This window comes from Callithrix jacchus, chromosome 3 (assembly GCF_049354715.1).
Source record: "Callithrix jacchus isolate 240 chromosome 3, calJac240_pri, whole genome shotgun sequence".
NCBI classification, from domain to species: Eukaryota; Metazoa; Chordata; class Mammalia; order Primates; family Cebidae; genus Callithrix; species Callithrix jacchus.
In genome coordinates, this window is record NC_133504.1 from 39117603 (window position 1) to 39144074 (window position 26472).

The 26472-nt window shown below is 34.2% G+C and overlaps 1 protein-coding gene across 7 annotated transcripts in view; it reads right to left on the reverse strand.

The window, feature by feature from the left end:
• GRIA2 (glutamate ionotropic receptor AMPA type subunit 2) overlaps positions 1–26472 on the reverse strand; it is a 141050-nt gene that overhangs the window by 58604 nt on the left and 55974 nt on the right. For all 7 annotated transcript variants that reach the window (XR_013532844.1, XM_078366361.1, XM_035292804.3 and 4 more), the window contains exon 3: positions 2738–2977. Coding sequence is in view for 6 of the 7 variants with exons in the window: in XM_078366361.1 (XP_078222487.1) it covers positions 2738–2977 (240 nt within the window). In the remaining variant the exon portion in view is untranslated. The remainder of the gene's footprint in view (positions 1–2737; positions 2978–26472) is intronic.

Genomic DNA, 26472 nt, shown 5'->3' on the forward strand with positions numbered 1-26472 from the left:
AGCTTGTTAAAATGTAATATGATGGCAACGCCATAAAATTAAGTCATCAATAAGAAAAAAATTGGATAGCAAAAATTCCATTTCCATGAGCCAAGTAAAATATTACACAAAGGTCAAGTCATTTGCCAGTATTATGATAGTCTGACATATTTATCTCTGAAAATAACTTCAGATAAAAGGCCAGTGTAATGCTTTTCACATTAAAACATCAACAGCTACTTGATAGCACCTTGAAAAACTAGCCAGAAGGTCATTTTGACTTTAATATGTAATTACTTAATATTATCACTCTGATGTTCTTATCTCAACAGATGCACTTGAACTCAAATCAATTTGTACAATATAATAATTGGAGATTATCTCATCACTTCAATTTCATTTAATATTTCTAAGTATTAATGAAAGTATTTTAAAATGTTCCAGATTTTTTCCATAAGTACATAAGTCCATCCATCTTCACCTGCTAATTCCAGAGCTTGTCTTTCTGAGTATCTCTCCTCAAATATTAGTGTGTCCCTTTTTATAAACTTATAACAACTCTGTTTCAAGCATTATCTGAATTACTGGATACAGAGTGATGAGCTGAACCTCCAGTACACTGAGCCCAGCTTGGGTACTCTCTTTCTGGAGCTTATTGTCACACCTTCATGAAAAACATACTTATTCCATGAAACTAAGACAGTCCCTGGAATATAGCAGGGGCTCAATAGGCAGTTCTTAAGTGAAAGAATGAACATCACCATTCATTATAAATTTCTTAAGTCCTATGAAGGAAAAGAAGAGATTGCTTTGAAAGATAACAGTGTGAAAGGCATCACTGAGGAAATGATTTATGAACCCAGTTGTCAAGGAGGAGTAAGGATTAGTGATATGGGCAGAGATTTGAAGTGAAAGAGTTTGGTGCATCTGAGAAAGTGAAAGAAGGTCAAACGGATTTAGCTTCAATGAGCAAGCAAGAGAGCAGAAGACATTGAGAGATTTAAGTGGGAATTGGCTATTATAAGACCTTAAAGCCAACTAAAATTTTTCAATTTTATCCTCATCATAATGACAAGCCATTGAAGCATTTTAAACAAGAGAGTAATGCAGTCCAAAGAAAATGTTTAACAATAATTCCTGCTACTTTGTGGAAAATGGATGAAAGAACGGCAAGTGTGGAACTGGGGAGATGAGGGAGTGAACACATTATGGTGGCTTGGCCTGGGGTAATGGCAATGAAAAGGAAGAGTGTGTACAGATAAAATATAATTAGGCAGTAGAAATCACATCAATAGGATGCAAGGATGAAAGAGATATTGAGAATACACCCCGATTTCAGGGTAGCTTTAACAACAACAAAAATACTAAAGAAGTTAGCAGAGAGCAAGAGGAAAATCTAGTAATTTAATAAGCTCAGTTTTATAAGCCCTTTTGTCACATTAATACATGTGCTTCAGAAACATCCAGCACATTGAAATCTGTATTTACTATAAATGGTTCTCTGTGTAGTTTTTAATTCCCTGTGGGAATAGCCAAGCACTCCCTTCTCAAAGCAGGGGAAAATAGCTGTTGACATAGCAAATTGTTTTCAGCTTGTATTGTGCTGACTGGCTTTTCCACTGAGTGTTCTCATTCCCAGGATTAGGAAGACAGGGAAGAGAATCCGACACCCAGCTCCTGCACCCCTGACTCGAGGTTGCTGCGGTAAATGACTACAAACTGATCAATGGAGAATTGACTGACGGCTGGCTCTCTTCTTGTCTGCCCTTGTGGGTTAACGAGGTGCCCTATCTTGGTGGAAACAGGCTTCTGGTTTTCATTTGAATCTATAAATATTCCAGGAAGCAAGCTGCTGAGGAAAGCACACTATGGAACTTAGGTACTAGGACAATAGTGGTCCTTCATCCTTTTGTCTTTGATTCACAGCTACGCTTTCCAAAAAAATATGTTCCTATGAGCACACACACCAAAATATGTTTCATACGATTTAGGGAGTACACAAACCCACTGACACCCAATTATGGACCCAGGAATCGTTAAAAACACCTGGGATTCTATGACATAAATCAAGCAAGTGTGCTAATACTAAACTTCACAACACAGGATATGAGAAAGGTAAAGGTTGTACTCCCCCCCAACACATTTTAATATCATGAATCAAGACTGGCATGCTACGCAAAATCATCTGATCACAAACAATTATGTGGAATGGTGTCAAAAGCATGGGTCTGATATCAGAGACCTGTGTTTAAGCTGTACCACATGTGGGTTGATCTTGAGAAAAACTTTAAATTCTCTGAGATTCAGGGATCTCGTTTTAAGGCAAGGGCAATAATAATGCCTGATAACACTTACACATATAACACTATTTAATAATTATACATTGCTATAAACATTCTTATTTGTATCTTTCACTTATATTTTACTCAAGCCACTTCATTCACTCTGGACTAGTAGCTCAGATATCATAGATTCTTAGCTGCTGATGCCAAAAATTGCTTTTTATGTTACAACTAAATATTTGTGCATTGGGTTGATACAGTCTATCTCTCTGAATTGTACACACAAAGCTTTTGCTGTTGTTTTACTCTAAATATGTTTCCCAGGTTTCAAATTACATTAGTCATTATCACTGCAAAATTAAACCAACGGATCCTTGAGCTTTATCACACCTTTGTAGCTCTATAACATCCATAGAAGTGTCAAGTGTAGACATATCATTTGCCCAGTTACAAAGAGATGAGATACTGCCACTTACCTCGGTCACTGTCATAGAGGTATGCAAACTTGTCCCATTGATAGTATTCAATCAAGCTAAGGAGTGCTCCTTTGAGGTCAGGTCTCATCTGAATGACAAATGGATGCGTGCCATCTGTTGGGAAGCTGGGAGTGATAAAGGAAACATGGAGCGTTCCACAAAATGATGTGATGGTATTTACAGACTTCTTGTCATAAAATCCAAAAATAGCATAGACTCCTCTCGAAAACTGGGAGCAGACTAGAAGAATAAGAAACAAAAGACAGAATAAATCACTGAAAATGGCATATAATCATATGAATTTGCTGGAAACTTAAAGCATAAAAAAATTATTCTAGTTACAAGAAAATGCATACATCATTGTTTAACAAGCTCTAAGTATTAACATATTTTAGAAACAAATATGAAAAATGTATGAGTAAAAAATATTAGCTATAAGAACAAACTGTAGTCACCTAAGATTTATACACATTCATGACAGCGCATTCCCTACATAATCCAATTCCTTTAAAAACCTTTACTGTAGGTTGGGCGCGGTGGCTCACGCCTGTAATCCCAGCACTTTGAGAGGCCGAGGCGGGCAAATCACGAGGTCAAGAGATTGAGACCATCCTGGCCATGGTGAAACCCCGTCTCTACTAAAAATACAAAAATTAGCCGGGCGTAGTAGCACGCGCCTGGGGTCCCAGCTACTTGGCAGGCTGAGGCGGAAGAATTACTTGAACCCAGGAGACAGAGGTTTCAGTGAGCCGAGATTGCGCCACTGCACTCCAGCCTGGCGACAGAGCAAGACTCTGTCTCAAAAAAAAAAAAAAAAAAAAAATCTTTACTGTATTTACAATGCTTTTATATCAAAAAGTTAATGTGCTTCCATACAGTCCTAAGGCATACCAAAACCTCTTTAAGACAAAATAGATACCAGACTCCCATCATACATAGAGAGACGTTCCCACAAATGGACTTCCGTCACATTGTGACGATTTAATGAAGTCCAGAACTTTTCATCTTAATCTTCCCCATGGACCTAACTTACCCTATATGTTATACCACATATTACCAAAATATTTTGGCTAAGGACCATAATTATTAAACAAATGATAACATTGTATTTGGACATCCCATTACTCCCATAATCCTCTGACCTCTTTCAATATTTCTATGTCCAGTGAATGGCATATGACACTACCTGCTTTCACTCTTTCCCCCAAAGTCAGTCCATAACTAAGTCACGCTCATTATAACACATGGATATACTCAAATAAGGACCCACTTATTTTTCTCCGTTTTCCAACCATCCTAGTTCACTGACAGTATATACTTAACGTTGTGCTTGCCCTGTGCCTGCCATGTTCTAGGGTACGTTAATTCATTTCTTTCTTATGATAACTTTTGAGTTAGGAACTATAATTATTTCCAAATTACTGATAGAAAAATGGACACGTAGAACGATTATTAAGTGACCTACCAAAGTCACTAGCATAGGGGGTAGATGCTACATTCAAACATAGGGAGTCCGAATTCAGAACCCATACTCTTAATTAATGAATAAAGATGGCTTTGGCTTATCTTACCTGACTAGTGAAATACCTGTGCAACTGTCCTTTTCCCTCCACTTATGTTCCTTCCATTCAATTCTCCACAATATAATAAGAATGATCTTTTGAAACATAAATCCAGTAATATTTCTTAGAGATAAAAGGGGTACTTTGTCCAAGACTGATCCCCTGTAGTGCTCTCTAGAGCATTGAACATCCACAGAACAGTGCTTAAAGCCTAGTAAAGTCAACTACATGGCTTTAAATAAATAAATAGCTGATATTTCTCAATCTTGGGGTCACTTCAATCCAAGGAATGGAAAACAGTAATCCAGCATCACAATCTAACAACCCAGAACATAACACATACCATCCTTTTAATTAATCCTTTTTGAGAAATAAAATGAACCTTATCTTATGTAATTGTATTTTCTTCACAAAAATAGATGGTCTGTAGAAAAAATAGATTTGTTTCATGAATGTGAGCATTGCTAGAATAGGTACGGATTCTACTTGCCAGATCTTGACAATCAAAAAATAATATGCAATGATGTTTAGTAACTGTTGTGTGGTATGAATCCAAAGGAAAGCAAGATTGCCTCTTTAAGTGGCCCTTATTTGCCAAAAATTTGTGTAATATGCAAATTGACTTATCTTTTATTACCAGTCTTCTACAGAGCAGACTGAAATATCTCAGAAAGCAACTGAATGCGTTTCATTACATTTCTTTCAGACCTTAACGTAAGGCAAAGATGAGATTACTGTCTTTTATTCATGCCCATACTTTTTGTTCTTGTCTGGGTACAGAGTTGAAAATAACCTTTAGTGTATTTGATAACCTTTATTCACATACATAAAGAATAGCTTTCATCTCATCTAGAAATCTCTGCAGTGATTTCTTATTTTATAGGGAAGCATATGTCTACTGACAGGCATATCTTAAATCTTAAATTTGTTCAGAAATTGATGATTCCAAATGACACATGAAAGACTGGCTTGCTATAAAATTCTCTCTGGGCCTATTTAATTCCACTTCCTGCAAAGTGTGGGCATGTCATCCAGGTACTATAGGAATATCATGCAATATGATTTATTAATGAGACCTCTTCTCATCTTAAGTGAAATAGCTTCTGTGATGGAAACAGCAGACACAGCATCAGCAGAATGCTTGATAAAGAATGCCACTGTTTGAATACACAGACAATCTTAATAAGGAACCATACCTTTCATTTTCAATTTGTTTTAGCCTCTGGAGTGAGTTGTCAAGGGACCTCCTGGTTATTGTGGCCATCTGGAAACACTGGCTTTGACCCAACAACAGGCACAAGCAGCACAAAACTTCAGAAGACACCCTTTTTTCCCTGGGTACTTCAGCTAATTCTCCCATGAACCTACAGCAATAGCCTTTCTCTCCTGACTCTCTGTGGTTTCCTCAACCCTCTTCCCTTATCCTTTATTTCTTCCTGGCACTTACTCAACTGTCTATTTGCCTATGTCCTTATTTTTCTGGATAATCTTTCCTATGTCTCCTGACTATGCATACTATTAACAGCCATTCAGCCAACAATGCTCATTTCCCTCTCTGTACCTCAGGGCAGTCACTATCTCTGTCCTTAAGCCGGATAAGAATGCCACTGAGATTTACAACCAGGAATCAATCAAATCCTTCAAAATGCTGACCTGAAGTAAGGTATTTTGCTTCCCTCATTTTTAGTAACCATCTGAAGATGAAAAACTTAGCCCTATGCTTCAAATACATCATCCCCAAATATCCAAGACTGTTCACATTGTAATATTGATGCTTCCCCCAATTAAGCATAGGTAATTTAACCAACTGACACCTTTCATAAAAAGTTGCAGTATTTTGGAATTATTCCTACTTCATTAGAAGTGAAATTATTTATTTTCATTTTTACCTTATTCCCTAATGATGCCTCCAAAATTTAAAGCCATTTTCTTAAATTTGATTCATCCTCTAATAGAGGAAGGTTTACTACAATCAAGATCATCCATAATAACGTGTCATAAACTCTGAAACAATCATTCCAAAGACAATTTTCTAAAATGAGCTAGACGATGCCAACATCCCATATAGTCATCTCTGGAGGCAGACAAAGAAACAGAAAGCCACACAATTTCACCTCCAGCTTCATGACCCTTACAATTAATTACACTATGAAACACTATTATAAGTTTCTCAGTGATTATCCTGATTAATATTAGAATTGTGTCTTGAGACAAACTGGATTGCAAAGGAGTAGATAAAGATGCTCTCTCACTGACTTCTGTAATTAAATATTTAAATCAACTTTGAGAAACTCAGCAAAGGGCAAGTCCTTCTAAAAGACACTATAGGTCAAACAGCACAAATGATAATCTCCTGGGTGTAAGTAACTTGCTGATTGTTTCACTTTTTATTACAAGCCCAGATGATATAAGCCAATGCTGATGGTGCATCCAACACACATCTTTTTCTCTTAGGTCATTCTGCTCATTGGTGCTGCTAATGTAGCATACACGATAAAGTCTGTATGCTGAACAAAATCTAAATAGCCTCACATAGTTATTGAGTAGAAAGGGAGAAGAATTGAGCATGATTTTTTTGTTTTACATATTTTATATTTATAAGTTGACATTCACTTCAATGAATCAGCCTAGTCTGCTTCATAAGCAGAAATGGCAATAGCTTCTTTGCAGTTTGAACAAAAACTGGTAAAAGCTGTATCACCAAGGAATTCTGACATCAAAATATGGAAACCACCGAAAACCTCTCTCCTTTTTTCCTACACTTCTGACATTAACCCCATGCGTACTTTGACCCTGACTTCAGTACTGAAATTTCCCTATCACCTTTTAGTAAGAATCTCCCAGTAACTAAAAATAATCGTCTCTTCCTGGGATCTAGCTTTCTTAGCTTCTCTGAATTTATTCAACCAAAATTTACCTCTTGAAATTCTTTCTCTTTCCGCTGTTACTAGTCTTTCTCTCTTCTAATTCCTTTTTCACATTGCTGCCAAGTAAAATTATACCATCTTGGTACTTTTCCTCTCTTTAATTATCTTTCACTGCCTTATCTTTATCCTACATCCTAAATTAAAAAGACCTTCTCCAAGGATTCTTCTTCCACTTGTTTTCTCTTCTCTTCTTTCACTCTACCTCTTAGTGGTCTCACTCCTTCCACAAGGTCAAATTCAATGTGTACGCACATGTTTCCCAAACCTTCTTTATTATCCTATTTGTCTCCTGTAACTATTAATTTACCAAAAAATGTACTGTAAATATTCTACATGACAAGCATAGTGTTAATTCAGAAAATGCACAGCAAACAGAGTAAGTATTATGATCTGATTCAGGAAAAAAATGGAATTTTATCTATGCTTTGATATTCCACACTCAGTCATTTTTGAAAAAATATAATTATCAATTTTGGAAACTATTTCTCTCTCTCAAAAAAAAAAAAAAAAGCTTAGCTTCAATCTGTTACCTTCCAGTGTCCCTCAGTTCATTATATGAAAACTTCTAATACCATATATTTCCAATAAATTCTGTAAAAACAAGGTAAAAATACTTTATTTTATTTGATGAACCACATCTATGTGCTGATTTTTCCCTTTCTATTCATGCATGATAACTATTGCCATCATTTATATGCAATAGTTCAGAATAAGGACCTTCTTGCTCTTCCCTGTCCTGTGCATGCCTTCCACCACCATTTAAATTTTATTCTATTTCATACATTGCCCATTTACAAGGCACTTTTAGGAACCTACTATGCACTGATCTAGGTTTGGGGAAGACAGCATCTCTTACATCTTCACCTTCCTTTTATTTCTCCTTGGTTCTGACATGTGACCTTCCTCATCCCTCTCCTTCCTTTAATTTATACTCTTGTCATTATTGGTTTTCCTAAAGCATATCACATAAAGGCGTCATTCAAGGATCTGTCTTCCAATTGTTTTTCTTTTTCTTCAAATGCTATCTTGTAACAGTTTCATCCCTATTAACAAGGTCAAATTCAACTCCTTATGCAAATATTTTCTAGACCTTCATTACCACCCCAGCTGTCATCCATTATTTACTGAGAAAAATATATACTGTAAATATATTACATATTATCAACTTTTCAATAATGTATTTTTGTGATTATTTTGTATTTATTTCCTTGTTGGTATAATTTTTAAGTAAAATATTCAATTATTTCATTACCTTATGCATGAGCTTTCTATAATAAAAAAGGAAATACACAAAATTACATTGTTTTATAATATCTGAACACATATACTTTAATGTCAAAAATTAAATATCACAGAGACATTATTATTCTGTTTTCAAGAATCTCGAGAGGCTCGGACCTCAGAAACAGCAGTTCTAAGCACTAAAAGTGAGAACAAACTGGGTTTGAATCCTGGCTTTGCCATTTTCTACTTGGGTTGGTTAGGGAAGTTACTTTACTAGTCTGCCTGAGCTTAGTCATCTGCGAAAAAACAATAAAAATATTACCTACCTGCCTCATTGTGGGACTGGGAAGTATTAAAGTAAATAGAAGTTGAAAAGAGTTTTGGTCCTATAAGTCTCTCATGACTTTCCTGTGTTTCAATGTTCTAATTATCGTTGACATTAATATTCATGAATCATGCACCAGGATTTTGCTTATATTTTCCTTTAGCCTAAAATTCATTAATTCCCCAAGACAAGTGTTTTATGTGTTGAAATCAAGCCCATCTCTTCAGGCCAAAAAATGTTAGAATCACTCCTGACTTCTCTTCCTTTATTCTTAGCTTAAAAATTATCATCAAATACTGCCCATTTGACCTTTCTATCTGTGCTCTCCAGCTCTCATGACATTGCCTTAGTATTGTCCTTAAACATCTATTGACTGGATGGCTGCAATAACCTCCCAAAAAGCCTCTTTCATAATAAATCTCTTTCCTCTCATGGCAGATATAACCCTCCTGCTTAAAATCCATCAATTTCTTGCCATTGCTTAGAGAAGACCATATATAGCATTTGCTCAGGTGTTGCCTGTTCCGTGTGGTCTGAATTACATGCTGCTCCTGCATGTGATTCTAAAGCAATCTGTCTTTCTTCATGTTAGCCTATATTATAATTGTCTAGTTTGCCCATAAACTGTGAGCTAATTGAAAGTAGAGAATGAAGTGCCATTTATCCATGAATGCCTGTCAAGTACTTAGTACACAGCAGGAAATTGATAAGTGTCATTTAATAAATACCAGTTCTTCCAGGAAGGGTTCCTTCCTTACCATCAACTGAATATGATCCTCCCCGATTATGAACCCCATTAGCACACTACCTTTACTTCCCCACTGGCCTGAATCAGAAGCCCAGCTCTGTACTTTTCTGGGCACCTGGTAGAAGAGTCACTGATCTTAAGCCTGCTTCCTAATCTATTGAATGCGGATATTAATTCCTCTCTTGTCTACCTTATGGGAATGCTTTAAAGTTTAAATTAGACAATATTTAGAGATGTGCTGGAAAAAATTATAAATCATTAGGTAAATGTGTTATTGAAAATAAATCCAACCCTAATAATTTTTGTATTCTCTGCAATACCCAAATCAGAAATTTTCACAATTATGTAATTACTAAATGTTTTGCAAATGAACATATAATTCAGAACCAATGGGCTAGCAAAGACATAAAATGGGTTCTTAATATAAAATTTTATTTCTGTCGATACTGGGGTATTTCTGAAACAGTATTTTCATCTTTTGCTATCATTTTGCAAAATAACAGCTGTTAGTTTAAAATTACCTATGAAATGTAGTTAATTAGTTCTCATAATAGGAAAAAATAATCCTTTTAGTATGAAAATACAATATTTAGAATATTTGTGAAATTCTATTATTTTAGGGTTTCCATATACATTTTATAAGTGGAGAAGTTTACACCAAGAGGGGTGATGTTACTAACCTGAAAAGATATGTAGAGCAAGATGCAACTGAAAACCTACATGAAATGAGGTGACTTTTTTTTGCCTGAAACAGACATCCAATTTCTTCGCATGGAACATATGCCCAATAACACATTTTGCACATGAAAATATACAGAAAAAATCCCACAATTTCAAATGCCTTATTTATGTAATTCAAATAAACTGTTCAAGCCTTAAAATTGATCATAAAGCAATATTTAATCCTCTAAAAAATATAATTGTTGTAACAGACGGTACATGTAACATTAGGTTTCCATGTAAAAATTGGGGAAAATCATAAAAATAGACCTGTGATTCCTTTACTTTTACAAAATTTAGCTAAATACAATGTTCTCTTCTTATGATGAAATTGAGTTAAACCATCTACTTTCCATTAATGCGGTTATTTTAAAGTTCGTTTTTCCACTGTGGCAGATTTTTTTCCTATCTATGGACAGAAAGGATTTCCCGTTCCGGACTTGGCAGTGTAAAATCCCTCACAAAACTGTCATTTTTTAAAAATCTTACACTTTTATTTGTTCATTCCTGTTCCGCAGAGCCCAGCAAAGTTCCTAGCACAGACGCTCAAGTGTATCAAACTGAATCAAACACCAACTGATTCAGAGGATATGCAAAGCATAATAAACATACACCCCAGTGACATTTTCTATAAATTATATCTCTGATGATTTTCCTTAGAGCCCTGCCCCAAATATTTATGATGATAAATTACTTCTCTTTTACATATTTGTTGATCTAATTTTTCACAGAAATGTTAAATGTGATGCAACATCATCACTCAGTATTAGAAAACAATGAAGCTGTAATAATACGTTTTTCTTCCTCTCTAACAAATATTTACCCCCGACCTTCATGTTATGTTTGCTGACTGAGGTGAAATGGCATAAGTTTATTGCTGTTGTCCATATTATATACAGCTTTAAAAAATCTATAACATTTATTCTGGCTTCATTCATCATCTGGGATAGCAGGCAATTGTAGAAGCAGCAGTAATAGGTAATAATTCTCATGTGAATGTTAACAATGGGTTCTGGACACAAAAATGAAAGAGAATTACCTCTGGCTCTATCAGATGCTATTTCACAAGAGATAGTCTCATTCTTTTTCCTTGGGATACATATATTCTCTTCATAAATTCGCACAGTTCTATCCTCTGCAAATTCTTGCTCAATTCATGCTCTCTGTAAGTTCTGGGCACTCTTTGCTCTGATGAAATTTGAATGCTTTGGATAAAGAGTACCAGGCAGAATAAATGTCTGCAGGCCTGGTGTCTAATCCCTGCTGTGACACCAGCAGCTGTGTGCTGCTGGCAAGTCTCAGCTTTCAAATGTCTCCATGCCCTCAAAGCTCATACTTTGGCCTGTGTGGCTGAACATCAAAGAGAGAAATTCTAGAACATGTCAGGTAGTACATATTTATTATTCATCACATACTTTCTCATGGAAAACGTATGTGAGATACAATAAATTTCAAGGATTAAATAATACCATTCTCTTTGTTTTACTACTTTTTCTTGCTCTTCCTTTTTCTTTGTTTTATATTTCTTATCCTTTCCTCTTGCTCTGCTTTCTTTTATTTCTTTTTGTCTTCTTCACATGTCAGTCACCCTTGATCTTAATGTCTAAAAAACATGCAATCTCTTGTCTGATCTTAATTAGAATACATAAAACTGAGGTATTATGTATGTATCCAACATAGATTCAATGATATCTCAGTCTAAATAATTCCTTTAACATTTGTGATAAAACCTACTTTTAAATAGAATAACTGAAAAATGTTTAAATGCCTATAAGATTTATACTTAGAATGTATCCTTTAAATGAAATACGGAAAAAGACAGAACTTTATCACCTTACTGTCTGGATGCCCTCAAATTAGCTTAGATAACCCTCTTGCTTTTGAATGACTCAAAGAGTTTCTGAAGGTTTCACAGAACTTTCTTACTAAGCTTACTTGCTGGCAAGTGAGAGAGTTCTTAAGCATGTGACATAGTACTTATGTGTTAACCCACATACATTTATTTTCAAAGAACACATTTTTTTGAATATTGTATAATGCAAAATTATATAAATATGCTAAAATGCTCTGGACCATTAGCATACATCTCTAAATTGCCAAGGAATTGGAGGGATTATCTTCAGCACAATGAACTCACACACTCTTGATGCATTGAGTCCTGGTAAAATTATGACTTCACACTTGCTAAGGAATCATGGTACATTGCTCTAACATTGTCCTGAGAGTCCCCTAGTCCACTGCAACACCAGTTTGATCATATGAGCCTAGTTACAACTGATGGTGTGAAACTAGTTCCTTCCAACAAGGATTAGTAACTGATTTATTTTTTAGCCCTTACATTTGTTTTAGTACTTTAAATTAAATGTCATATTTCAAAAATAGTAGGAGTACATTATTATACAAATTTAAACATGCATACTGATTAAAAGGATATAACTTCCCTTCGCTTACTATTCTCAGAAGCATCCCTTGTTAAAAATAATGTGGGGTATACTTCTAGCCCCATCGTTCTAGTAAGAGTTGATTTTGTTTGTTTCTGTTTTTGTTATGTTTTTGATTAAGGACACCATAGAACAATTCTTGTGGCTTACTTTGATATATGACAGGGAAATTACCATGTTGATACAGACTTAGTTCACTCTTCAAGCCATTGTGTGGTATTCCCTGGTTGTGAGGTAGCAGCAGCATTTTATTAACATTCCCTAATTGAAAGATATTTAGATTGTTCAGATTTTTGTGATTACAAGCAAGGCTGTAGTGAACACATGAGTACATACATCTTTGTGCACATGCACTATTATTTCTGCAGAACAGATTATTAAAAGTAGGATCTTGGTCAAATGTAATGCTAGGTAAAAGATTTTCCATGCTATCAAATTGTCACTCAAATACAGTTTAGCAACTAACATTTTTATCAATAAAATAACTTTTTACTTTTGTTTAATTCACTAATTGATAATGTTCATCATTTTGATTTTTACTAATCTAACTGGTAAAAATGACATTTAGTTTTTGTTTTAATAATGACAACTTTCATTTTTGTACTCTTGTTATAGCACACAATGCTCTTAGTGTATTTTATTTATTAACTTAAAATCTGTAATTCTGTAAAGCCACATGGGTCATAATATTATCCATATTTTAGAGATGAAAAAACTTGGAAGGAAGTTAAGCAATTTTCTTAGATATCACTTCTAGAAAAAGATGAGTAGATGTCAACCCAGGCAGCCTGACTCCACAGCTGGTTTCATTACTAATAAACAGGAAAATTGGATTCCCATCATTATTAAGAAAGTGCATCTATTTTTATGGTTTCCTCTATTAATTATCTATTCCTAGATTTTTATACACTTCTTTTTACTATTGTTGCCCTTTAGATTTTGATTTCTAATATACTTTAGTCTTCTTCATATATAAAGCCCCTATTTTTCTTCCACTTTTCTCTTACCTGTTTCTGTGTTTATACTGACATTTGTAATCGAATTCTTAATCTTTCATTTGATGATTTCTAAATATTGTGTCTTGTATAATAAAGATTTCCCATTCAAAGATTTTCAAAATATTCTGGGATGTTTGACTTTTTAACAATCCCTTTTATATTAAATTCTTCAAATATTAATATCTGGATTTTATGAATGGTAAAAACCAAACTTACTTTGTTTCTACATAGATGTTCAATTTCTCAGTTTTTTAATGTAATTTTATTGATTTTCCTTGGTTTTAAAGGTCACATTTATCATATGCTACATTTCTTAATGTGCCTATGCCTATTTGTGAAGATGAAAACAAGTATTTTAATTACTACACATTATGAGAAGTAACTATTGCTGTCAGTGTCCTTTTGCAAAACTTTCCTAGCTATTGTTTTGCATTTTTTCTTTAGGATTTTGCTTAGGATAAGATGGAAATACAAACTAATTGGCATAGATTAATATTCACCACGTAAACTTTATAGCCAATCACTATTGACTCAGATTTATGATTCTCGGTAGTTTCACACTTTTATTCACATCTTTCACACATAAGATTTATCCCTAGATATTTTATATTTTACTTACATTACTATTCGATAATTTTTCTTTATATTTTTTATTTTAGATATTGATAATACTATTGACTTTCAAATCATAATCTTATATCTAGTGGTCTGACTGAATCCCCTTATCAGTTCTATGAGCTTTTGGATTCATTCTTTTTGATTGATTCTTTTGGATTCTTCTAGGTGAGAAAGCAATTATTTTTGTACGAATTTTACTCTACTCATTCTTGGAACTTTTCACATTATGAACACATTTCTCCTTAGTTTTGCAGTTCTACTATACTTCTAATAAAAATAATAAACCATAAAGTGTGCCATTAATATGAGATCTGTGCAATTAATGTTATCTGTGCAATGAAAATTGAGAAAATGAGTAATTATCTGATGCATTTGATCAATGCATATAATTAAACTCTTACGCAGCTCATAATTCTTCCTTTTTGATAATAGATGGGCTTTTAAAAAGCCCATAGATTATGTGAATAATTCTCCTAATTCTCTGTTTTACTCTGTGGTACTTAGACAATAAGAAACAGGAGAAAATATATTGCAAGTTACATAACATTAATATTTATTTATTTTCCATTTTTTCTATAATTATTCATAGCATACTCTCAATATACCACCATAGCTGCAACAAGGCAAATTAAAAATAGCAAGGCAACAATTATGCATTAGTAAATGCCAGAAGATGGAGCTAAACTATTAGAGAGGGAGAAAGGAAGTGGACAACACATGAACAGTTGAAAAGGAGGCATTCGGGAAAGAGAGCACAAAGCTCTGTGGAAATTAGAATTCTAATAGCTATTTAATTTCTATGACTGTGAAACCTGGAGAAAACTAGAATGACTAGATGAAAGCTGATTTCAAGGGCAAATATTAATAATAATGCTTACACCATAAGTTATTTCAGCTGCATGTGATCATGAAAATAGGCACATCTGAATTCAGTTAGCCATCATTTTGAAGGTATCTAAATGAATGAACGTCCTGTTCTAGAGAACACATGCACCTTTGTATATAAATCATAGAGTATATTGCAGATTTCTCAATTTTAAGGTGTCTAAATTAAATGTGACTGGTGCAAATAAAGCAGGAGCAAAAATCAATACTGAAATGTGAACTACCCAGGTTTTCAGAGCCACTAGATAGTTGCCCACTCCTTCAGAGTTTATGTCATGAAAACAAACAAGCTGGGGAGAACCCGAGCTCGTAAAAAACTTTCTCAATGAATCAAAGCACATGTTCTGATTTCAAAACCTTTAAGAACAAAATTAAGGCATATGTCATACTTCAATAAGGATAAGAACGGATCTTTTATCAATGTGAATAATACAAAGTAAGTCAGCACCAAAGTTAGGAAAACTAAAACATGCCTGCTGGATCCATACATGAATGAAATTGAGAGTCTATTCTGTGAAATAAATGCTTCTAGGGTAATCTGATAAAAAAAGAAAAAAAAAAGCAGCGATGTAACCAGACAAGAATGGAGTTTTATGAATGTGAATCTTGTAAAATGTCCAAGACAACATGAATATTAATGAGGAAGACAGAAAGCTATATTTGTATATGTGTAAGTATACCTTTCTTTTACTAAACGCGTCTCATGCTCTCAAAAAATAATAAACAGCATTGGACCAGATGTAATTATATACTGATTTGATAGGATTTTGCCAAATTATTTGCGAGATTATATAGTACTTTCACAAAATAATATTTCAATATTTCCCATAAGGTAAATTAATATGATGTATCATGTATTATTGCTGTATAATTTTATGACCAAAATCTACCATTTAATATAATGCAATTTTTAAAAATGCTTTAAGGAAAAGGACAGTAGGTCTGATCTCTACAACCATTATTATTCTTTTAAGTAACAAGTAAAATTTACGTATAAAATTCTGTGCCAGGAACTATGTAAGGGCTTACATATATAAAGTAATTTAATGCTCCCAGTAACCAAAATGCAGACAGGTAAGTTTCTCAAGTTAACATAGATCAGATAGTGACAGTAGGGCTGAAATTTAAACCCAGGCTGTCTACGAGTAGCTAGAAAATGTCACACAAGAAAACCTGAAAACATGTTTCAATAGACAATAAAAAAATTCCTTAGTAGTGATAGAATATCTAGGTCAAAAGGCATTAGGCAAAAATAATTTCTCTAACTTTTTATTTAAAATTATTTTATTATATTTTAATATACAAACCTGTTGTAGTGTGTATGTGTGCATGTGTGTGTATGCTTGCATGCTACCATATGATATGCTTTCAAATAGGATAAAGAATCCATCTGGAACTTTATTAATAGGTATTTATAATTTGTGAATTTAATCTTTGCTATACCTTTTCCTTTAACAAGTCATGAGAAAGCAATTCTAAGTAACAAGTTAAATGAAGATAAGTACTGATATATGAATTTCATTATGCATCCAGGACATTTTAAGAATCTTGAATTTTACCTGTATATTATCTTCTCACCTCTATTTCTACATCCACTACAAAATGAAATGGGACATAGCAGGAGCCTGCCTAATTTAATCACCATATTTGCATCAAGTATTTAAGCAAAGTCTTCTGATTTTGATACTCCAGATAACTAGAATATGCTTTTTAATTTTCATAAATCTAAGATTTTGGAGGCACTGTTGGATTCATATACACTTTTGTTACTTTCAGCATTGCTCTGGTCCTAAACAAAAACTGTTTTTTAATTGTGGAAGTCCTTATGTGCTTATGTCCACATTATTCTGGAAAATTTTTAAGGAACATATTGAAATTAGTTTTTTGGAAAAGAGCTCCTGTTCAGGTGTAACTTTTCCCTTCACAACAGTTTTTAGAACACTTAAAACCAAACCAGTTTGATTGCAAATCTTTGCTGCCTTCTTAGCGTTGGTCACAGCAGAGCTCCAATGTACTTTCTGCCACTTCATTCCTGGGTCAGCAATGAAGCTGCAGAAGAAGGTGAATGCTAAAAACAAATACATTTTTTAAAAGGAGCAAATTATTTTTTAAATAGTTTACCCCAAAATAAGCAAGGCTCAATTTCACTTCTGTTTCTGTTCAATGTTTCTTCCAGTTATTACTATAACACACTCCAAATATATATTAAAAATTCTGATATATGTGTTTCCTCAAAACATCCAGAAATTATATAGGATAAAGAAATGGAACACCTTATGCAAAACTACTGAACACAGAAATATACCAAAATGTCCCTAATCTCAACATTATCATTGGCAGACATAACCACGTATCTGATACAGACTACAGAGGATATTTGCGTGTTTCTAATAGTTAAAATTTCGGTCAGACGCGGTGATCCACACCTGTAATCTCAGCACTTTGGGAGGCCAAGGCAGGCGGATCACGAAGTCAAGAGATCGAGACCATCCTGGCCAACACGGTAAAACCCCATCTCTACAAAAAATAAACAGATTAGCTGGGCGTGGTGGCGTGCTTCTGTAGTCCCAGCTACTCGCGAGGCTGAGGCAGGAGAATTGCTTGAACCTAGGAGGCGGAGGTTGCAGTGAGCCGAAATCGCGCCACCACACTCCAGCTTGGCGACGGAGCAAGACTCTGTCTCAAAAAAAAAAAAAAAAAATTCAGGGCAGAGAATGGCTTGAACCTGAGAGGCAGAGGTTGCAGTGAGCCAAAATCACACGAGTGCAATCCAGCCTGGGAGACAGAGTGAGACACCGTCTCAAAAACCAAACAAAAAAACAGCCCAACTTCCTTAAATTTTGAAAGGGGTTATATAAATTACATAAAGTATACACAAGATAATTTTGATGCTCATAAAGGAAATATGTGTTGTGGTAAAAAATAAATAAAGTCCAGTATTGGAAGTGGAACATATACTGTCCACTATACCTTAGGTAATTACTTAACATTTTTAGGATTCAGTAACTTAAGTTATAAAATGCTGAGGCACCCTGCCATAGCAATGTTCCAACGGAGTTTGAGTAACCTGAGACCTTAAAAAATAAAGTTAAAGACAGAGTTAGATTAAAAGAGAAAAAATACAGGAGGAAGTAGAGTGTCTGATACATAGTAAGTACCTAAAAAATGTAAACTGGTTTTGGTTTTGGCTGTTGTTTTTTTGAAGTTGGCACTTGGCAGCTGAAACCAGGTGATGTCAAGGATTCATCTCAATTTAAAGATTCAATTATTGGCGACTCCTTATACCATTCAACAGCATTCAAGCTTATTAGTACAAAAATTTGTGATTCTGCTCATACTAAAATTTTAAACACATAATAGTTTGAGACACCTGAAGATATTTGTTTTTTAATATTCCCAAACAGGGGTCCAAAAATGTGTAATACTTTATTTGGATTTTTTCAGTATTTTCACAGCACACTCGGTTGACATTGTGAGCAATCTGACTGGCTTAATATCCCCAAAACTCTTCTTTATTCCTTAGTATAATATTATATATATATGCAAGACTGAGATCACAAGAAAAACACCCAAAATATTTTCGGGGAAACAAAAAGGCAGGAAATGGAAGACCATTCTTGCGACAATTTTCAGTTTGACCTAGAACCTGAAGTTTTAATGGCTCTTGGGGGGAAAGAGACTTTGGATACTCCCCACTGTGAGAACATAGGGCAGAATTGTGAAAAGATGGTCAGCCGGGATGAAATAAATTAAAAAAAAAAAAAAAGTCTCTTACTTGACTCCGCTCTGACAGTAAAAAAAAAAAAGTCACCCCTTGGAATTCATAACCTTAGGCCACAAAACTCACCATTTTTCAATTTCAATTTACATGTTGGAAAAACTCAACTCTGCAAATAATTGAAAGTAATTTTGAATTGAACTCTAGTCACTAAACGAAAGCAAATAAACACATATGCTCCCTAAACCAAAATGTACCCTCCAACCAGGACCCCTGGGATTCCAACAGATTAATGGGATCCAACTATTAACTTAAAACTCTTTTAAAAGGAAAAAAAGATCCATACACTCACAATCACACACACACACAATAAAGAGACAGAGATCAACAGGAATTAAAAAAAAATTACATTTCAGATGCATAATGTAAAATATTTTAAGTCTTTAAAGAGTAAATAAGATATTGAAAATATGAGCATGTAGTGAGAAACTATAAAATATTCAGTTAAATTTGAAAGAAAAATAATCTCCAAAATAATAAATTTATTAAACATAAAAATCCAATGGATAAATGTAAGCACTATATTAGATCACCCAGGCAGGTAATTATTAAAATAGATGTTTTACAGAGTTACTCAGAATCATTAGAGCGAGCAATGAAATAGATAACATTAGACAACTGGTTGGAGTTGTTTCAGGAGAGAATAGATAATAGGAGACAGGTAATATTTAAAGAGAAAGCTGAAATTTTTCTAGAATTGGTGAAAACAAATATTTTAAATTTGAAAAAACACATCTCAATAAATTGACTTCCAAAAAGCCTACTTCAGATACTGTTTGTCAAGAAAAATAGATGAATGTGAGAGTAATCAAATAGAAAAGGAAGAACAGCTATAAAGGAATTTGAATTATAATGACAGCAGATGTGTTAACTGCAACCAGGGAATTCGGAAGACAGTAGAGTAGCATCTTCAAAATTAGGAGAAGATAAATTGTCACCTATGATTATACCGATTGCTGAAATAAAAATGCCTGTTAAAATACTAAATGCAACGACTAAAGAATAGAAATAGTTGCACCTAAGAATAAAATCTAACATAAGACATATAGAGAAAATTATGAACTTGTTGGGAGATATTATGAAAAACAAATAAACAGATTTATCATTTTCATGTGTAGAAAGACAATATCATAACAATGTCAAGTCCTCTTTAAAAGAATGTATAGTAAAAGCTATCTTTTATTAAGACCTAACTTTGAGCATAAAACAGTTTTAACCTTTTTAACTCTCCGAAAAAAGAAAATAAAAACATGTAAGTGCCGTAATTGGTTACTAGTTTGAGAACTAACTGATTGAGAAAATAAAAGTGTCTAAATAACTTGTCCAAGATCACAGAAAAAGAATATCCAATAAAAATTTGAATAGACTTGACAAGGATATGTGAAAATTTGTGAATTCCAAAACATCATATTGTGCACCATAAAAGCATACAATAAAATCAAGTATTACTGGGAATAATAGCTTTATGATTTTGGGCACATTATATGATCATTTTCATACTGTAAAAATGAGATTATTATAGTTTCCATAAAATAGATTTAATAAGGTATATTATTTGCATGGATTAAAGGAAATGATTCTTGAAAATAGTTTTTTAAAGGTTGATACATAGAGTTGAATATACTTTAGCTACTCTTGTTTTAATTTCAGAAGTATTACTGAAATAATAATACATGCAAGAGTCAGGTGGACATAGGTTTAAATCTTTCTTATATCACTTACTAGTTGCATATATTTCCCAAGTTACTTAATCTTCTATTCTTTACTCTCCTCAAATATAAATGTAGACACACTCATCTATGAGTTAACACATAGCTAGAAAAATAAGTGATCTATGAATTATAGTCACTTATTATTATAACAATTAATGAATCAAACTTTTATTTTAAAAAAGCAATAGATCAAGAATAGTAGAGACACTTTCAACTATCAGATCAATACAGTACACAGACCTTAGAAGCAAAGTCACAACTAGAAAATGTTTAAAATAGAGGCTGCATTTCAGCAGAGTGGAAAGAAAGTACTCTTCAATTAGAAGCTTCTGTGACAATTTATTAACCATAAGGAAAAAAGCAAGTTGGATCTCAGCCTTTCACACACACACACACACACACACACGCACACACACGCACACACACAAATATTATAGGTAGGCTAAAAACTAAATCTAAAATTAAAAACTTTTTAAAATGGAGGAAAATATAAGTTGATGTCATTGTAAACTGAAGGTTGGAAAAATTAGCCTAAGCAAGACACAAGAAGTAGAAACCATAAAGAAAAATATTTAAAATTCATATACTTTAGAAGTTTATATAAAAAGATGCCATAGGGCCGGGTGCGGATCACGCCTGTAATCCCAACACTTTGGGAGGCTGAGGTGGGTGGATCACAAGGTCAAGAGATCGAGACCATCCTGGTCAACATGGTGAAACCCCGTCTCTACTAAAAATACAAAAAATTAGCTGGGCACGGTGGCGCGTGCCTATAATCCCAGCTACTCAGGAGGCTGAGGCAGGATAATTGCCTGAACCCAGGAGGCGGAGGTTGCGGTGAGCCAAGATCGCACCATTGCGCTCCAGCCTGGGTAACAAGAGCGAAATTCCGTCTCAAAAAAAAAAAAAGATGCCATAAAGAAAATAAAAAGGCAACCCACAACATTGATCAAGATATTTGTATCCAATATAAGTGAAAATTAGTTAGAATTGTGGATATCTAAAGAGCTATAAAAGACAGACAACTCAATATAAAATTAAGAATAACATGAGACATGGCATTTAAAAGGGACTCAGAAGGCTTAATTAAAAAATTGGAAGATGCTCATCTACACTATAAATCAGGGAAATACTCATTAAGACCAATTGAGGTACCCTGCTGTATCTACAAATAGGCAAAGTGAAAAGTTGAGTAATACCAAGAATGAATAACATATAAAAACAAGATGTCATATACTGATAGAAGGTATGTGAATTGGTCCAACCATTTTGGAGAACAGCTGGGCAATATCCTGTAGACTTAAAGAAGTACAGACCAGCAATAATTTCTTTCTCAGGTCTGTGCTCTGAAACACTTAGGAATGAATGCAAGGAGATATTTAAAGGAATATTCATGACTGCATTGCTTGTACCACCCAAACAACAAAAACACATCAACAAACCACCACACACTGGAGTATGTAATGAAATAATACTCGGTAGTGAAAATGATGATGAAGAACTACAAATAATAAGTGCTGAAAGATTTTAAAGACATATCCTTGAGAAAGGAAAAACCAAGTTACAGAAGGTAGACAATCTGTTTGCATAAATTTGAAAAACAATATACTCTTTTTAGAGCAAACCATATGAGTAGTAAAAATGCAATGGAATTTACGGAAATGATACACATCAAATTTGAGATATGAGTTACATGGGAGGCATACAATAATGGAAGAAACTCAAAACATCTCAATCTTATTGGTAATGTTTTATGCCTTGAACTGGATACCACATTATCAGGATATTTGTTTTAATATGCTGTATAACTGTGTGTAGGTCTGACATATTTAATAAAGTGATTGAGTGAATAACGGACGCCTCAGAGTTCAGGGCATATACAAATCTGATTAAAGTCATTAAGGATCAGAAAATACAGCACATTCAATGTAAGTTCACAAAAGTCTAAGCATGGAAAGTTTAATGACACTTGCAGTGTCCTAATTAGCTTTTTTTAAGCCCTCAATAAAGTAACAACCAAGCTGTGTTAAGAAATAAATGCTGACTACTTAATTAGTCCACTAGCTGACCCAATTCTCCTTCTCACACAACATCAACTTATTTCAAACTTGGCTTCAGAAGAATTTAAATTACATCTCATTTAAGTTTCTTCTGGGTCACTCCACTTACAAATAGTTGAAACATTAAATGTCAAAGTGCTATTGTGTTACAGAAATCTGAGATCTACTTCTCTTTGGATATCTGTTTTCTACTAAATATAAATTTATTATGTTAATGCTGCAATATTAAAAACCTCGCTAACATTATCCTAGCCTGGATATTAATCTCAAAAAGTAGGTCATTAACTAGTCATTTATTACAACGCTAAACCTTTACCTTTGGAAAAAATGTCATATCTAATATCTCTTTCATCTTGTAGCACAATCACAACGTAGTAAAATAAATCTTATCTCTATTTTACCAATGAAGATTTGGCTGCTTTTCTCTCAAGATAACTAGTGAGTGTCTTAATTTACCTCAGGGAGAACATCAATTTCTAACAACTTTTAAAATCAAAAGTTAAAAGTGAAAAATACAAAAGAAAATCAGATTATAGAATTGCAAATATTAAAATATGGTAAATAGAATTAAAGCCACTAAAAGGTTTATTTCCACATCCAAACTGACAAAGATGTAATACTCATATTCACTGTTTGCAAAAGGCCAATGATTCAGATGAATTTTTGCACTGAGGAAATTGTTTTTGCTTATTAAGGGTTTATTTAATTTAATTAAGCTAAGTAATCATTAATATATTTATAATTCCTATATTATAAATAATTTAATACTTAGAAATATTGCATTAATTATGGTAATTTCTTTTGTGGGTCTTCCTCACATTCATACGGATCTAATATTTCAGCCTCGGATTATTCAGCTAGGAGATATGCCGCTTCTGGACAGATAGAATACAGTCTTCTCTCTCAGACCATGACTTTGCACTGGTCTGCAAAGTCCAGCTGTCTCAAACTTTATTTTGCTAACTGGGGTGACCATATTAATAATACAGAAAGAAAATTAAATCAACACAGCATTCCCTTTGAGAGGCTTTTGCAGTGTAACTTGGGGGAGATGTTGTAAAGCTTTTATATACGGAAAAGCTTTTATATATAGAAAAAGTAGAAAAGTTTAGAAAAGCATTTATATTTGAAAAAGTATGAAGTCTAAAGGTAGCTATTTCAATAGTCTAAAGCCTCACATTTCAAAAACAAAATCTAAATGTTTTAAAACACTGATTTTTCCACCATATTTCTCTGACATATATTTGAGGTTGCAAAAAGAGCATCTTAAATCTATCTAGGCAAACTCTATGTCAGTGAATAAAGTAGGTTACCCAATTTGTTTCATTATCTTTTTGTGAAATAAGTGCATTCTCTTGGATGTCAGCTCATGTTGTCTGGTAAATACTGCCAGAAATAACCTGAGTGGTGTTCCTACACAGGTATATGGAGGGATGCTAATTGTATTATCTTGTTTGGGATTTTCATAAATTTTCAGCAATACGTTTTCTGGCTAAAGTAAAATGTATCCAAAACAAAATTAGTCCTACCAGATTGGCACAGGATAAAGCTATCTCCTTCTAATCCCTTTTGATCCAAAGTGCAAACCCCTGAAACCTGTTTTGTCTCCCTCTGCCTCATTCCTATTCCTCCTTTTTTTTTTTTTGTCTGTCACCCAAGCTGGAGTGCAGTGGCATGATATTGGCTCACTGCAACCTCTGCCTCCCAGGTTCAAGCAATTCTCCTGCCTTAGCCTCCAGGTAGCTGGGACTACAGGTGTGCACCACCACACCCAGCTAATTTTTATATTTTTAGTAGAGATGAGGTTTCATCATGTTTGTCAGGCTGGTCTTGAACTCCTGACCTTGTGATCCGCCCGCCTCAGCCTCCCAAAGTGGTGGGATTACAGGCGTGAGCTACTGTGCCTGGCCTATCCCTATTCCTCTTAACCCCATACCACCCTTACATCAACTCCTGTTAGGTCTTCGAAAATCCATGTCGACAATCCCTCACACTCTTTTCTTCGTTCTTAAACTTTTCCCAAATTCTTATTGCCTAATCTTTATAATTCCTCAAAACTGTCTTACTTCTAAAGACACTCCTTTTCTACAGTCTTCTTTTAAGATTCCCACTTCTTACTACTTAATAGAAAGGGTACCTGTTGACATAGGTCATATGGTAGATTGTTACACTCATGTTCTATAATAGATCACATCTCCCAGTACCCACACTCTTGCCTTCTCACCTTCTGCATTGGGTCTGGGCTCACCCATGTGATTGGCTGTTCTAACCATTCGGCACTGGCTTTGAGACCAGACAATAGAGGATAAAAAAAATCATCACAGAAACTATTAGTAAAGTTTAGAAAAATCGCAAACAGTTAACAGAAGCCAAAAACGCAGTAGAAACTGCCATTGGACACAGTAAAAATGGAAACTCATGTGTTGTGTTAGTGAAAACACTGGCATCACCGTCACCTGTGACAAACTGAAAGATTGGAAATATACTTAGTGAACTTTGTCAACCTGGCTGAGAACATTTTGAGTCAGAATGCTAAACTGTCAATGTGTGTCTTTTAGATGCTTATGAGAAGGTACAAGAAAGAACTGAGCTAAAGAGAGACCTGTTCAATTTGCAAGTAGAATTTAGAGGATACATTAAAAAGCTAGGACATGTTGCTTTGGAAGATTTAGCGTTTCACATCTTTAGTATCTCCACCTGGCACAGTTAAGAAATGGCTTCAGGGTAAAGACTGAATCAAAGATGTTTCTACAAAACCCTTTGTTAAGATCTTGGGAAGATGTGAGGCTTTGGCTGAGGAGATCCCTACAATTAGACAAAAAAAAAAAAAAAGAGTTTAAAAAAAAAAATATTAAGGCATTGTCACAAGGATTCCTTAGAAAGCAAAAGATTCCCTTGAAAAAGTTTTGGATGTGGCTTTGGGGACATGGAATGAACCCCATATAAAATCATTTAAAAATCCACAAAAGTTTTAAGGGACCTAAATCTGCTAGAACTAAAATGTATACAAATAGTTTAAAATGAATTTTTTATGGTAAATAAACAAGTGAGAAGGCTACTCATTGAAAGCATGGACCAGTTCTTTTTGAAAAGTACCCCAAAAACAGGACCAAGTTCAGCGGAGAGCAATGAATTAGGAAAACTTCCAGAAAGTATTATATCCCAGTTAGTGAACATTTTCTGCCCCTGGAGTATACAATGGCTAGATTTCAGCCCTGCTGTGCAGCAGGGAATACTATGTGCCTCTTGTTTCTGTTAATAAATTATTGAATTGAATTATTGAGGTTATTCTGTGCCTTTTACCTATTTATGTTGGGTATTGTACATGGGAGAACAGGGAAAAACGATATTATTTTTTATTTCACAGTTCTCTGGGTAAGGAGGAGCTTTAGCCAAAAAGCTCCATCTGCATGTAGTCCATGATGAGATCATGGGTTTTGAACTTGTTGATTGAATGAGATTTTAAGGGTGTTGATGGGTGGAGTTGGGGGGTGTAATATGTGTATCTTCACCTGAATCATCGGGGCCAGAGGACAGACCACAATAGACTTTAACAATAATGGCTCAGAATAAATCATGACTCCTGTTATTTATGCCTGCAGGTAGTTCCTTTCTTGATTCAGGTTATGGCCACGTGATTTAATTTGAGCAATAGGACACGAGCAAATATAATACAAATGGAATGATAAGCCCTTGTGCACTGGGGCTTCTCTGGTGGAACACTGTTTTAAGACTGT